Source organism: Plasmodium yoelii (genome assembly GCF_900002385.2).
Source record: "Plasmodium yoelii strain 17X genome assembly, chromosome: 8".
NCBI lineage: Eukaryota > Apicomplexa > Aconoidasida > Haemosporida > Plasmodiidae > Plasmodium > Plasmodium yoelii.
The window spans coordinates 1,124,136-1,139,266 of NC_036180.2; the positions used below are offsets into that span (position 1 = coordinate 1,124,136).

Below are 15,131 nucleotides of genomic sequence, written 5' to 3' on the forward strand. Positions count from 1 at the left end.
ATAAAATGAAAAACCAATTTAAACAAACTTATGCAAATACATTCGTAAGTATATATATTACCTATACAAAGATAGGATTACTATATATACAGTTTTCGAAAAAAAAAAAAAAAAAAAGTATTCATTATGTTTGTAGATTTTTTTCATTTTTTTACCTGTAATACATATAAACATGTGTTACATTATTTTAATTTTTTTAAGAGTTAATACTTTTTTAGTTTGTGAATTAAAATGATGTTTTCAATATGAGGAATGTATAATTCCTATATGTATATACATGGTAATATAATATTCAATGATAAAAATATGTTTTTTCTTTTGTATTTATTTATTATTATTTTTTATGTTGTAAGCATACACATATTATGCTAACAAATTCCTTTGTATACACACTTTTCATTTTGGTATTTAATTTGTTTTATCAAGTATATGATTTATATACTTGATTATATTTTCAACACAATTTTGGATTTGATAAGTTAAGATTAAAAATAAATAATAAAGGATGAATATGTAATAATGAGCAAATAAAACAAACTGACTAAATTGTTATACAAACATATGTGAAGTTAAAAAGAATTGTCCTGTCCGGTCACACAAAATTTGGTACAATCAGTCATAAAATTTGGCGTAATATTGCCTGAGCAGTCATAAAATTTGGCGTAATATTGCCTGAGCAGTCATAAAATTTGGCGTAATATTGCCTGAGCAGTCATAAAATTTGGCGTAATATTGCCTGAGCAGTCATAAAATTTGGTATAATAAGTCACACAAAATTTGGTGTAGTATTGCCTGACCAGTCATAAAATTTGGTATAATCAGTCACACAAAATTTGGTGTAGTATTGCCTGACCAGTCATAAAATTTGGTATAATCAGTCACACAAAATTTGGTGTAGTATTGCCTGACCAGTCATATAAAATTTGGTATAATATTGCCTGTACAGAAAAAAAAATAAAAAAATGAAGAATGTGTGTGCAAATTCATTTAAACATTTTCCTCAATGAGGGTATGAAAATGGTCATATAAATTTACCTTCTGAAGAAAAAAAACCCTCTTCGGAATAATATTTTAAAATATCTCTACACGTAATATAAGAAGAATTATCATCAGGAACAAGAGGTATTTCTTCATAGTTTGATATTAATATTTTTTTAAATGTAAAAAGAATTTCAATTTTTCTAAGAATTATATATCTTAATATTTGTGCATGAATTGCATAAGTAATATATAAAATAATGTGTAAAAGAAAAAGTCCAATTAAAAAATAATTTACTTTTGTCATTAATATTTGTATCCCTTTAAATAATATAACTACTATTATATTTACCCAAGTAAAACCGTTTATGTTATCAATTAATATAATATTGCTTAATATATTTTCTCCAAGTAATAACGTATTTAAATTTACTGGTGCATAGGAATATTTACACAACAAAAATAGGATATGGGCACTTATAGAATATCTTAATTCGTTCTTCTTTTTGTCTTCACCTGAAAATTGGGGCAGGAACAGATCGAAGTTTGTTTTGTTTTGTTTTGTTTTGTTATATTTTTTCATCATTTCTCATCATTTCTTATATTTTTTCATCATTTCTCATCATTTCTTATCATTTCTCATCCTTTTTTACTCACCCGTTGGTAAATTCCTATAATAATAGACGTACTTAAAATTGAACAAAATGCGAAGATATAAAGAAATGTGCTTAATAAATGATATAAAATAATGTATATTAAAAAAGAGAAGAAAATAATACTCAAGATGAGAGTTTAATTTTCTTATGGTCCTATCTTGATATATATAATTTTTGTTATATATATTTCCATTGAAAGTATAAAAAAACAAAATAAATTGTTTTAAGGAAAAATAATAAGATAAATTCCTTATAGTATTAAATATAGCTCCAAATAAGACATCAAAAAATGTAGACGCTTTAATAAGCAATATAAAATATAAAAAGAAATATGCTATACAAGCATATATATATATTTTATCGTATATAAAAATTTCACTCCATTTTAATGTAAAAATATTATCTCGGATATTTAAATTTAGATACCCATTTGGAATAATCCCAGGTATTGTTTCTGTTATAGTACTACTATATGTATTCCCAATATCTTTGTTTATATATTTAATATGTATTGGATTTCTTGGTAATTTTATATTTGGATATTTCGAAAAATCAAAATTTTGAGGAAATAATAATGGATGACTTGTATTATGTTTTATTGGTATATCATGGAAATAATTTATATTTTGCTTATTTATAAATGTATGATTATTTAATAAAATAAATAAAAAAAATATAGTCACCCCAATTTTTAATAAATAGTCTAAAAATATTATTAACATAAATTTCATATTTGTAAAATAGGAAAAAACTAATTTATCATCAAAAAATACATAATTTGAACAATTAATTTTTTTAAATATAAAATTATATAATTCTGTAATATGATCTTTTATTGTAAATCTATAAATTGGAATTTCTCTTTTATATTTTAATTTATAAATTAAATTTATAAAAGTTTTGTATTTTTTTCTTAATTTGATTTTTTCTCTCCAACTAAATTTCACTTTTGTACTATTTTTGGATTCTTTATTTTCTCCATTTTTTCCAATTTTATCATAACTATCATTATCATAATTATATAAATTACTATTATTAATTTGTCCACTAATAGAATTATTTGTTCCTTTTTCATAAACAACACTACTTACACTATTTCCTAATTTATCAAAATAGACAGTATTCATATTTATTTGTTCTTTATTCTTCATTGCAATTTTTTCTAAAATAATTTTTTGTTTATTTTCTTGAAATTCTTCTTTAAATATATCTAAAATGTCTATTTTTTTTTTTTTTTTTTTTAAATATTTTTTATTATTTTTTTTTTTCAAAAATGCATATTCTTTTTTACTTTTCATTTTGCTCATTTCATTAATTGCTTTATTTTTAAAAGTTCGCATAGAATTTCGATATTTCCATCTTTTATAGTTATTTCGATCATCTAATATTACACTTTTTTTATTTTTATAAACAAATTGAGATATTTCGGAACTATTTAGATCACCATATTGTCCATAATCATTATTTTCATTATCACCATTCTCAGTATTATAAAAATGAAAATCAAAATTGCTTTTATTTTTCTTATGCTTCTCTTTTTCAACAAGTCTGTATTCATTAAGTTTGAACGATCGGAATAGAAGGAATAGGACATTTTTTATGACCAGGGTCAGGACAACTTTGTATTTGATACAGAAATAAAGTCTTGAAAAAAAATGGAAAAAAGTGGTAGTAAAAATGGTAGTAAAAATGGAAAAAATAACATATGACTATATAAATGATGATTAAATTACCTATATATAAGGAAAGGAACATCAATTAAAAAAAAACCAACAATAAAATGAAATTTGGCTGTTATATATACATCAGTATATACATCTCTATATTTTTTGTTATATGAATTATTGTTTTTACGGTTTTTAGAGGCAAAAGAAAAAAAAGAAGGTAAATATGCATAAATTGGAGAATTCGAAGAATCAGATGATGATGTTTGTGAAGAAGAGGAAGTGATAGACAAATCATTAGAATTAGATTTTGAATAATCAGATAATTCAAATGAAAAAGCAGAAGTATTTGAAGATGTTGTAGATGAAAATATATTTTCACTTAATATGTCATTTGAATTGTTTGAAGAATAAAAAGAAGATGGTGTTGTTGAAATAGATTTTTGTGAATATATAGATTCTGATGATGAAAATAATATTTTTTTTTCTGATATTTTGGATCTATCATTATTCTTATATTTAATTGTATTTGTCATTTTTAATAATTTTTTATTTGAATCATATATATTTAAAAAAGTCTTCGCATGATTAACATATCGACTAATATTATTAATACCTGTTTCATTCCCATTTGTTTGACCTCCTTTTGCATCTAATAACATTGGTTTTTTAGAAATAAACTTATTTTCTGTTTTTAAAAAATTGTCTTGATAATTTATATCTGGTCTTTTTTTTCGAATATTTTTATTTTTAACAACAAAATTTATATCTATATCATCATAGGAATATGATTTTTCTATGTTAGTATAAATGGGAAAATAAAAAGAAAATAGTAACATAGATACTATAACTATAACTAACATAAAATATACTTTTTGTATATTATACTGTTCTGTGTCTGATAAAATTTTATAAATGGTTGTTAAATGTGAATACATAAATGTCAAATCAATTATATCTAATAAATTAATTATATTTACATCAATACTTAATATATTTTCAATAATTATTTGATTACTTAATATATATTCTAATATATTTCTACTTCTTAATGAAAATAATAAATAAATAAATGGGGTCATATATATTAAATTATATACTAATACATCATTTCCTAAATATATAAAAAAAGGATTATCACCTTTTTTTGCTTTTTCTATTTGAATTATTACAAAACAAAATATAATCATTTTCAAACTTAATGTTATCATATAAAGCATCCATTCTATCGATATTTTCACTCCTGCATTATTATAATCATATAAGCTCCATAGCATGTATATACATAAATATATATCTATTGCTAAAAAAGTTAAATATAAATAATTATTTGTATTATTTAATATGATATATAATAATGAAAGTTGTTGGATCATCACCAAAAATATTGTGAACAGCACGTTCACTATTTCGTCTTTTTTTATTTTTCTCATCTTGAAATTTCAAATATCTTCAATATGCATATATATATATATATTATATTTTCTTCAATTCTTAACGATTGTACAGAATTTCTGCATTTGGCAATTCCCTTTTCCTGAACATGACTCTTTTATAAATGTTTACAAAAAAAAATATGCACAAAATAGAGTACAATTAAAAGTGTGTAAAAAAAAGAAAATATTAAATTGTATTTAAACGCCACCTATCATTGGAAAATTCACTACAATATAAGAAAAATAAGGAATACAAATTTATATCATACACATAATATGTATTGTATGTATGCATGTATGTATGACGATACTAACAAATGGAAATAGCCCCAATATAATTACACACTTACACACACAGTTCATAAAAAAATGTGAGAAAATAATTTAAACTATATTAAACGAAAATACAAGGAGAATATTTATTCGTTTAATATTGTTTCCTCACAAATGTGTAAGAAAAATATTAAAATAAACAAATTAAAAAAGTAAAGAAGACAATGAAATTTTCCTTTTAGGAGTGTACAAAAAAAATTAAAAAAAAATTTAAAAAAAATGTAAAATAAAATAAAAAATATACGAAAAAATGTGTAATAATTAAATAAAAAATTAACAAAACGAAAAGCTTTATAAAATGAAAAAAATTGTATATTTTATTTTTTCAGAATTAATTGGACACGCAATTTTTCAAAATATTTGTAACATTTTTTTTTTCCTTTTATATAATAGGTATTATTAATTTGCTGACATTTTAAATAACTTGAATATTGCATAAATTATACAAACATATATTTCGATATATATTTTATTATTATTTTTTTTTTTTTTTCTTATAATTTTCTCATTCCCTTCAATTTATATGGCCATTTTATTCTTGCTATTCTTATTAATATTTTCATTATCTTCTTATGGCAATTTTTTATTTTATTTATTTATGAACTTCCATTATTTGTGCTTATAGTTCTGTAGGTACATGTCAGCAATTCACTTGAGATATATGGAAATGAAATTTGTTCTAATAATTTGTATAATTTTGTTTGCTACCTTTTTATTTGCAAAATGTTTTAATATGTTTACATTTTCTATAATATATATGCACATATATAATACTCTCATGTATATATACTTTATTTATTCGATATTAAAACAACGCAATTTAATAAAAACTCTTTTATAAATTTGTTAAAATAATTGTGAAAAAAATGTTATTTTAAATGTTAACATTTTTTTTAAATAGACAAAAAGGGCAAGATATGAAAAATTGTATCACATTTGTTCTAATATTTTTTTTATTATTTTATTTTATCCTAATAATTTAATACTAATTCGTTGTCCTATTATTTGTGATTTATTCATGATTTATTTATTTATGATTTATTTGTGATTTTTTTTTGTTTCTTTACTAATTAAATTTGGTTGTTTATATTATTACTTCATTTCTTTGCATTTGGTTTATATTCATACTTTTACTTTACAACAATAATTAGCTTATTTTTCAAACATAAAATAATATGTATGTCTGCATATAATTTTTTTTCGTTTGAAAACGTGGTATTTTTTTTTTTGCATTTTTTACCTGTACACATATACCGCTATATTTATTACATTGTAAGAAAATTTTGTAAAATAATTTATATATTTATTGCTGTTCATATTGTTTAATTGTCTACAAAATTTTTTTATTTTTGTCAATTGAAAAATGCATTTTGAGGCAACAATTGAGCATACTAAAACCCTAGACGATGAGCCAATTGAAAACGCAGATATTTTATTTAGACATTCTCATTTATTAAAATTAAGTAATGATGTGTCGTTAATTGAATGTAAATCTGATATAGCTAGCTGTTATGAAAATCAAATTAATATATCCCCACAAAAAAAAATACTTCCGATAAATTATGAACCAGCTAGCCAAATGCCAGAATATTTTGAAAAAAAAAAAAAAATAATAAGGGAAAATAATGATAATGATAATGATGAAAATGATGACAATGATGAGGGTCATAGCGAAAATAGTGACAATGATGAGGGTCATAGCGAAAATAGTGACAATGATGAGGGCCGTAGCGAAAATAGTGACAATGATGAGGGCCGTAGCGAAAATAGTGACAATGATGAGGGCCATAGCGAAAATAGTGATGACATGGGTGTGTGTAAATCAGATCGGGGTTGCGAAAATGAACATTCTTACTTAATAATAGAAGAGAACAATCACTCAAAGGAAAATTTTAACAATAAAAAAAATGAAGAATATGGGCATTTTGAAGAATTAAAAAATGTACTAGAAATAAATGATGACAATGTATCAAATCGAAGCATACAACTTTCGGATAATAAAACCCCAAATAAATTAAAAGAAAAAGAAAATTATTTTATAGTAAGTGAAAATAAAAGTTCATCATTTCATAATGTAAGAGATTCGAGCTATAGTAGCAGTCAAAGTAGTAACAGAAATTATAGTTGTGATATTAACTGTTCATATAATAGAGAAAATTCCTTAACACATAAAGAATTTTCATCATTTAAAAATGGAGAAATTTCAGATAAGACTGATAAAAAACCATCTACTATAATATATAGTTTAGACGACTCTTTAAATACAAACATACAGCTAGATCATTCAGAAAATAATATCAAATCTAAATACATATGTGAAAAAAGTGATGAAGGAATAAATAAATCGCTAAAATTGAATTATAACAAAAATTGCAATCATAGCATTTTGAGTCATGATAGTGTGCCAACAAATGAAAAAGACGAAATTATAAATAAAACTGAAAAAATAAAAAAAAATAAATTAAATTTGTCTAATAAAACAGATGACGATTTATATAAATGTGATAAAAAAAATAAAAAAAAATATAAACAAAATTTAGTCTTATTTAATAAAATTCTAAAATATAAAGATCAACTAATTGATGTTTATAGTAATATGTCAATGGAAAGCGAAAATATATCTTTACAAGATGAACAAAATTGTTATATAATAAAAGAAATCGATCAAATAAGTGAAAGTAATGTAAGTAATAATACTTATAGAAAAGAAAGCGATAATTTATGGAATAAAAATGTAATAAAAAAAGAAAGGAATATATCTAAAGATAGTAATTCTGAAATGATTGCTGGATTTAATAAATATGAACCAGGGTTATTAAGAAGTAATGAAGATTTATCCTTAAATTATGAAAATTTATTAAATTTTTCGAATAAAAATAAAAGTCATAAAATCGAATATTTTGACAATAAAGAGACAGAAATGAATAATGAAAATAAAATGAATGTACTAAATATTTTAGATATTGATCAAGAAAATGAAAAAGAAAAAGAAAAAGATATTAAAATGAAAATTGTTATAAATATAAAAAATATTTATTTTACAAAATATAAACATATCAAATGTGTTGTAACAAATAATTCAGGAGTCATAATCAACACATTTGATTTTTATAAAAACCAAATCAAATTAGATCAAGAAAATTGTTTTATAAAAATATGTAACAAAAATAAATTAAATGAAAATTTATTAAAATCAGAAGATATACATATCTTATTAGAAGAGTTACAAAATATGGTGTCTACAGATATAACTTTTGAACTTTTATTTGATGCAAAATTATGTGATGAAAAATTCATTATATCTGAATCGACTGTAATAAAGAAAAAAAAAAAAAAAAAAAAAAAAAAAAAAAAAAAAAAAAAAAAAAAAAAAAAAAAAAAAATCTGTGTACATATACTTTTAAAACGCTCTGGATGCAACCCACACCTTTACTTGTTCATCTATATATATATGTATATATGTATGTATATGTATGTATACATTTGCTGCTTCCTTCCCTTCAGTTTTACAGACTAAGCTTTTACGGAATCGAGAAAATTGACGCAGGAACAAAAACGGCGGTCCAATCTAAGGGCGAAAAGGGCGAAAAAGGCGAAAAAGGCGAAAAATGTGAAAAAGGCAAGCTAAGTGGGCAAGGCGAAAAAGGCGAAAAATGTGAAAAAGGCAAGCTAAGTGGGCAAGGCGAAAAAGGCGAAAAATGTGAAAAAGGCAAGCTAAGTGGGCATGGCGAAAAAAGTTTGTACATAGGATTTACAATTTTGCATCTTAAGTATATACTTCAAATTCAAGAAGAAGGGTTTCTTCATTTGAATATATCTGAGAAAAAAAGTGACGAATTATCTCAAAATGTTGATGAAAATTATGAAGAAGATTCATATATGTTAAATTGTAAAATAAATAATAAAAGCTATTCTAGTAATTTAACTTACGTAGAAAGGATAGGGTTTGTTTTTAAAACATTATTTAATCATAGTTTGAATATTATTAGTCCTAAAATATTTATAAAATATAATTTTGAAAAAATAAAAGATGATAATTCTAGAGGTGTAATGGATGATCAGAATACGAATTTTAGAAAAATTGAATTTAATAAAGTGTGGAAAAAAAAAACGGAAGAAAATTTAGAAAATTTAGAAAATTTAGAAAATTCGCAAATTTCGCATATTTCGCAAAACTTGCAAAACTCGCAAAATATCCAAAGTAATAGGTCAAGTAAGAAAAACGAAATAGATAATATAGATTATGGATTTAAAAAAATATTTCAGATTTTGGAAAAAAACAAAAATAATCCAACTTGTAAATATAATAAGAAAAATATAAAAGAATTACTAAAATTATATTATCAAATATGTTTAAGAAAATCTTATAACAATTCTAATAGTTTTAATAATTCTTTATTTTATCATACTTATAATAGTGAACAAGATAAAATGAATTTGTCTAAAATTTGCAATGTCATACAGTTTGATAATGACTCAAATTTTATTAAAGAAAAAAGTTTCACAGAAAATAATTGTTTAGCAATAAGTGAAACAGATAAAAAAAATCTAACAGATAAAAAAAAATTAATAGATAAAAAAAACGAGTTAGATTATATAAAAGAAATGTATCTAAACTTGTATAAAAATAATAAGGAAAATATAAAAATAATAAAAAAATTAAAAAATATAATTCTTAAATATACTGATGGAATAAATAATTATTTTGATTTTATTGAGCTTTCTAAATCTAATAATAAAATATATAATATATATGATGAAAATAAAAAATTAAAAAAATATATAAAAGAATCAAATATTTTTTTTGTTGAAAATATAATTCATACTTATAATGAAATATCAAAATTAAAACATAGTAATAAGACAATAAATATTTTATATAATAAAGAAAAAACAAATAATAATTTAGACAAAAATATTAATATATGTACAAATTTAATCGAACAAAATTCATTCTTTAAAAATATTACAAAAGGTGATAACAATAAAATTATTAACAAAGATTGTGATAAACCATGTAATTCAAACGGGTTTTACAAACACAGTTCAGAATCGAAAATTAAGGAAAATGGAAAAGGTGTAGAAAAAGAAAAATATAATAATATGAACCCGTTTCGATCTGTTTCTAAAATTCACAAAAAAAATACTAATATAGAACAAGTTCAGACAAAAATCTCAAATTGTGAAAAAATATCTTTATTTAATTTTTCAAATAAAAAAGAAAAAAATTCAAATTATAATTTTGAATCTATTAATAAGAGAGATAGATATTGTAGAAATACAATAGGTTGTTGTGATGATTCTACAAAATATGATTTTCCCACTTTTTCAAAATCTGAAAAAAATAAATTATTATATAATTCGAATAAAATTCATATAAATTATAAATATGATAAAGAACTAAATAAACGAATACAAAACGAAATGACTCAAAATAATATTAATGATAATAATTTTAACTCTTTTAAAAATAAAAAATGTGTTTTAATTGGCAAAGACAATATAAAAAATAAAACCATAATCAACTGTGATTCAAAAAAAGATCATAATTCCATCGAAGAACAATCTAATGCATCTAAATATGACCAAAAAGGGTGTTTAAAAAAGGAAAAAAAAACGAGCTTAAGCAAAGCAGGCCTAAGCAAAAATAATGTCAGCAAAACAAATTTTGGAAAAAGCGATATGGGCAAAGGCGATATGGGCACAAATAATATGACGCCCCATAGTTCTATATCTCATGATAATGTAGAAATAAAAAATAAATTATACATGTTAAAAAAAGCAAAAAAAAATGAAATATTTTTATCTAGCAATTTAACTAATCAATGTGTTTTATCTGAATCGTCAAACAATCAAACAAATAAAAAAATGGTTAGCAAAAAAAATGTTGATAATTCTAGAAATAAATCTTTTATAAATTCTTTAAATAACATAGATACACAAAAAAAAGAAAATTATAATTGTCCTAATAATCAAGATAAAAATAAATATCTTTATTCTGACCAAATAAAAAAAATAGTAACATTAAATATTTCAAATAAAAAAAAAAATGAAATAAATTGCAATCTGTTTGCAAAAATAAAAAATAATGATACTAGCGAAATTCTAAAAAAAGAATATTTTCAAAATAGTAACACAAGATATATTTCTAAAAGGAATATCATATTAAAACCAAACAAAAAGATTGATGAAAATAAAAAAAAAAATAATAATATAACCAAAATGTGTGCAAAGATTCCAAATTTAAAAGGCATGTGTATTGAAAAAGGAATTAATAATTTTTCAAATATAAAAAATGTTAATAAAAATAAAGAAGATAAAAATTGTAATAATATATACAAAGAAGTAAATGTATTAAAAAATGAAGATATAAACAATGTAAATTATAAAAAAAAATATATTGAAAATTTAATATCATCTTATAATAATTATATACCAAATGAAATAAAAAAAAATAAAATAATAAATTCTAATTATTCTAATAATAAAAAAATAAATATTATATCTGAAATACAAACAAAAGAAAAAAATCAATGTCCTGATATAAAAGCTATCATAAAAATAATTGACTCAAATTTAACAACACAAACTGAAAAAAATAATAAAATAAATAATCTAATAAATATAAATAAAGAAAACGATTTGAATGATATAGAAAATGATAACATTTTAAATTCACGAAAAATATCAAATTTGTCAAATTGTAATTTTATTCATATACCTAAAAATATAAATAATCAAAATAAGGAAACATATATTTTAGATACTATAAATAAAAATCTTGATAATTCGTTTAACCAATTGTATAAAATCAAAAAAAAAGTTCAAGATAAATTTCTCACTTAATTTATTTAACAACTATATTACTACACTCGTATAAATGGTGTTACACTATCGATTCTACCACATTTTAATAAAACAAAAAAAAAAAAAAAAAAAAAAAAAAAAAATATATAAAATAAAATATAAAAAATAAAATATAAAAAATAAAAAAATATAAGATATCCCCATTTTGTATGTATATCATATTGTATTAACTTTATAATAATGAAACACATTAAGTAAATTTTTCACCATTAATTATTATAATATTATCTATATAGAGATGAAAATACAATTTTGTGGAAAAAAAAAAATGTTGCTTTAGTTTATCATAACTTCATATATTGTATTCTTTTCTTTAACATTATTGAACTTTTTTTTTTTTTTTTTTTTTTTTTTTTTTTTTTTTGAATAAAGATACATATTTATAAGAGTAACAAAAATGATAAAAAAAAAAAAAAAATCCCCAATTAGTATCAACATAAAATTGGCGATTTATTTTTACGAAATTAAAATCAAACAGTGAGAGTAGTATCTCATTTTAAAGCTAATTGTACTTTTTTTTATTTTTTTAGCGAAAAAATTGTAAATTAGCTAATTGTGGGTATATGTTTATGTTTATGCATATATTTATTCTTTATTCTTTGCTTATATTTTTACTTATACATGATTGCCTTCCTAATCGTGTATATACGCTTTGCATGATGCCATTTTTATTTTCCTTTTATGTGTTTTTGAAACTATTATAAATTAAAAAAAACATAGATACTACAAAATTTGCTTATATTATATATCTGGAATATTGCCTTAACAAATTAAAGATATTTAATAAATATGAGCATATATATGTAATTATATTGATTCCATATGGTTAACTGAAATTGTTCAAATTGCATACACAGATTTGACGATAAAGAAAACGAATTGAAAGAGATGTAATTTCATATGTTTTAAAATAGATGCTATATAAGTGATAAAAAAAATAAACCCGTTTAAAACAATAATTTAATTAAATAGTGAAAAAAAAAATGTCTCAATTTTTGATAGAACAAATTAGATATTTGCATGAAGAAATTGAGCTTATAGAAAAAGCAATTGCAGAACTAATTAATGATAAAGTAAAAAATAATAAAAAACATATTTTTTATGATTATTGTATAAATTATTTAGTTGAAAAGATTCAAAATAAATCTAAACAACTTGTAGAAATTTATAAAGATGATGATAATTTAAAAAAAGAAGAGATCCAATTTATTTCAGGAAAAACCAATGAAGAAAATGATGTTTGGAAAAATTATTATGAAAGAATTAAATATATAAAAGATTATCATAAAAAAACAAATATAAAAAAAATAGAAATAACAAATTATAAATTATATAAAAATGAAGCATTAAAAAATAATAAACTAAAATATGCTTTTTCTCCTCTAGAAAAAAAAGGAAAATATGTAGACATGATTAAACATTATAATGAATTTATTAATATTAAAAAAATTAAAGAATTTCGTATAAATATGTTTAAAAAAAAATATAATTTAAAAAACCCTGGTGTAGAAAAAAAAAATAATAATACAATTTTTTTAAACAGCTTTAAAGAAATAAGTCTAATAACATACCTTAATAATTTTACACGATTCTATTATATTCCTAGATATTGTAAATATAAAAATGAAGAATATAAAAATTATTTAAAAAATTTACTAAATTATTTAATATCATTTTTTTCAAAAATAAATATATTGGTAAATTGTGAAAAAACATATGAACAATATGAAAACAAATTTAAAGAATTGTTTCAAAATAAACAAATCAAATCTTGGGAAAAATTTACTTATGATTTAAATTATTATTGTAAAATTAATGATAAATTATATGCATCTGATGGAACATATCAAGGATATTTAAAAAGCAAAAAATATGATGAAGAGTTTAAAAAATATATGAAAAAAAAATATACTATTGATGAATTGCAACTAATTAAAGAAAATATAGAAAAAGAAGATGAACTAATTGCAAAATATGAATATTTAATTGAAAATTATAAAATACTTTTAAATAAAATATTTCAAAAAACGATACAAAATATGCAAAGAAAACAAGCATTTACAATTGAAGAGATAGAAAAAAGACAAAAAAATGAAAAAATAAATGAAAAAAAAAATGAAAAAAATAAAATATCTAATGATCATTTATTAAGTATATCTGATAATCTGGTAAATGATATTCAACATGTTGAAAATGTTGAAAATATTTTTAATCCGAATTCGGTTGTATCTTCATCAAGTTATGATACATCTGATCTTGGCTCAGAAATAGATGAAAACGAAGAACAAGATAATGAAGAAACTGATAAAGATGAAAATAAAACAATTTATAATCCATTAAATTTACCATTAGGACATGATAATAAACCTATACCATATTGGTTATATAAATTACATGGATTATCCAAAGAATATAAATGTGAAATATGTGGAAATTATTCATATTTTGGTCGATCAGCTTTTGAAAAACATTTTTATGAGTGGAGACATTCATTTGGTATGAAATGCTTAAATATACCCAATACATTACATTTTAAAGAAATTACAAAAATTGAGGATGCTTTAAATCTGTATGAAAAATTAAAAAAAGAAACACAAACAATTCAATTTAAACCAGATCATGAAATAGAATGTGAAGATTCGAAGGGAAATGTTATGAACGCTAAGGCTTATGATGATTTAAAAAGGCAAGGCTTATTGTAACACAAAACGTGTTTCCTTACACTATACATACATATATATTTATTCACTTATTCATTTATTCACTTATTCATTTTTAGTTAAACATCACTTTACACATTATACATTTTCGCTCATTTGTGAAGTGGAGCGAGCCAAATTCTTACGTCCTTTACAGTTTATTATTTCCCTTAATTACATTCAAGGGTTTCTATTTTTTAATTTTTTTACTTTTTCGAATTTTTTCTAATTTTTCTATTTTTTTCTAATTTTTCTACGTTCTTAAAATGCACATTATACGCATTCCCACACATTAGGATGTGTGCATTTTTCTGAAATTTTCAGAACATTATAATTGTTTATTCACCTGAACGTTCATGTAAAAAATTAACATCTCTATTTAGCTTTTTTTTTTTTTTTTTTTTTTTTAATCTATTTCGTTTGAGGATTAAAAATAAGGTATATTCGCCTTTTAATTTATTTTAACATAAAGTCTAAACTGATTTTGTATAAGTTTTT

At 21.1% G+C, this 15,131-nt stretch overlaps 3 protein-coding genes across 3 annotated transcripts; 2 read left to right on the plus strand and 1 right to left on the minus strand.

Annotated features, from left to right (window-relative positions):
- Positions 1–912: 912 nt before the first annotated feature.
- Positions 913–4,731, minus strand: PY17X_0828700 (conserved Plasmodium protein, unknown function; the record flags this gene model as incomplete). Its single annotated transcript, XM_022955764.2, has 4 exons — positions 913–938; positions 1,036–1,494; positions 1,636–3,278; positions 3,368–4,731. 4 exons carry the CDS (start codon positions 4,729–4,731, stop codon positions 913–915), a joined length of 3,492 nt encoding a protein of 1,163 aa, XP_022811998.2.
- A 1,699-nt stretch (positions 4,732–6,430) lies between these two features.
- PY17X_0828800 (conserved Plasmodium protein, unknown function) lies at positions 6,431–11,913 on the plus strand (the record flags this gene model as incomplete). The annotated part of the gene is made up of 2 exons (XM_022955765.2): positions 6,431–8,380; positions 8,572–11,913. 2 exons carry the CDS (start codon positions 6,431–6,433, stop codon positions 11,911–11,913), a joined length of 5,292 nt encoding a protein of 1,763 aa, XP_022811999.2.
- A 1,004-nt stretch (positions 11,914–12,917) lies between these two features.
- Positions 12,918–14,636, plus strand: PY17X_0828900 (splicing factor 3A subunit 3, putative; the record flags this gene model as incomplete). Its single annotated transcript, XM_723030.2, has 1 exon — positions 12,918–14,636. The coding sequence occupies one exon, from the start codon at positions 12,918–12,920 to the stop codon at positions 14,634–14,636; it is 1,719 nt and encodes a 572-aa protein (XP_728123.2).
- Positions 14,637–15,131: the final 495 nt, after the last annotated feature.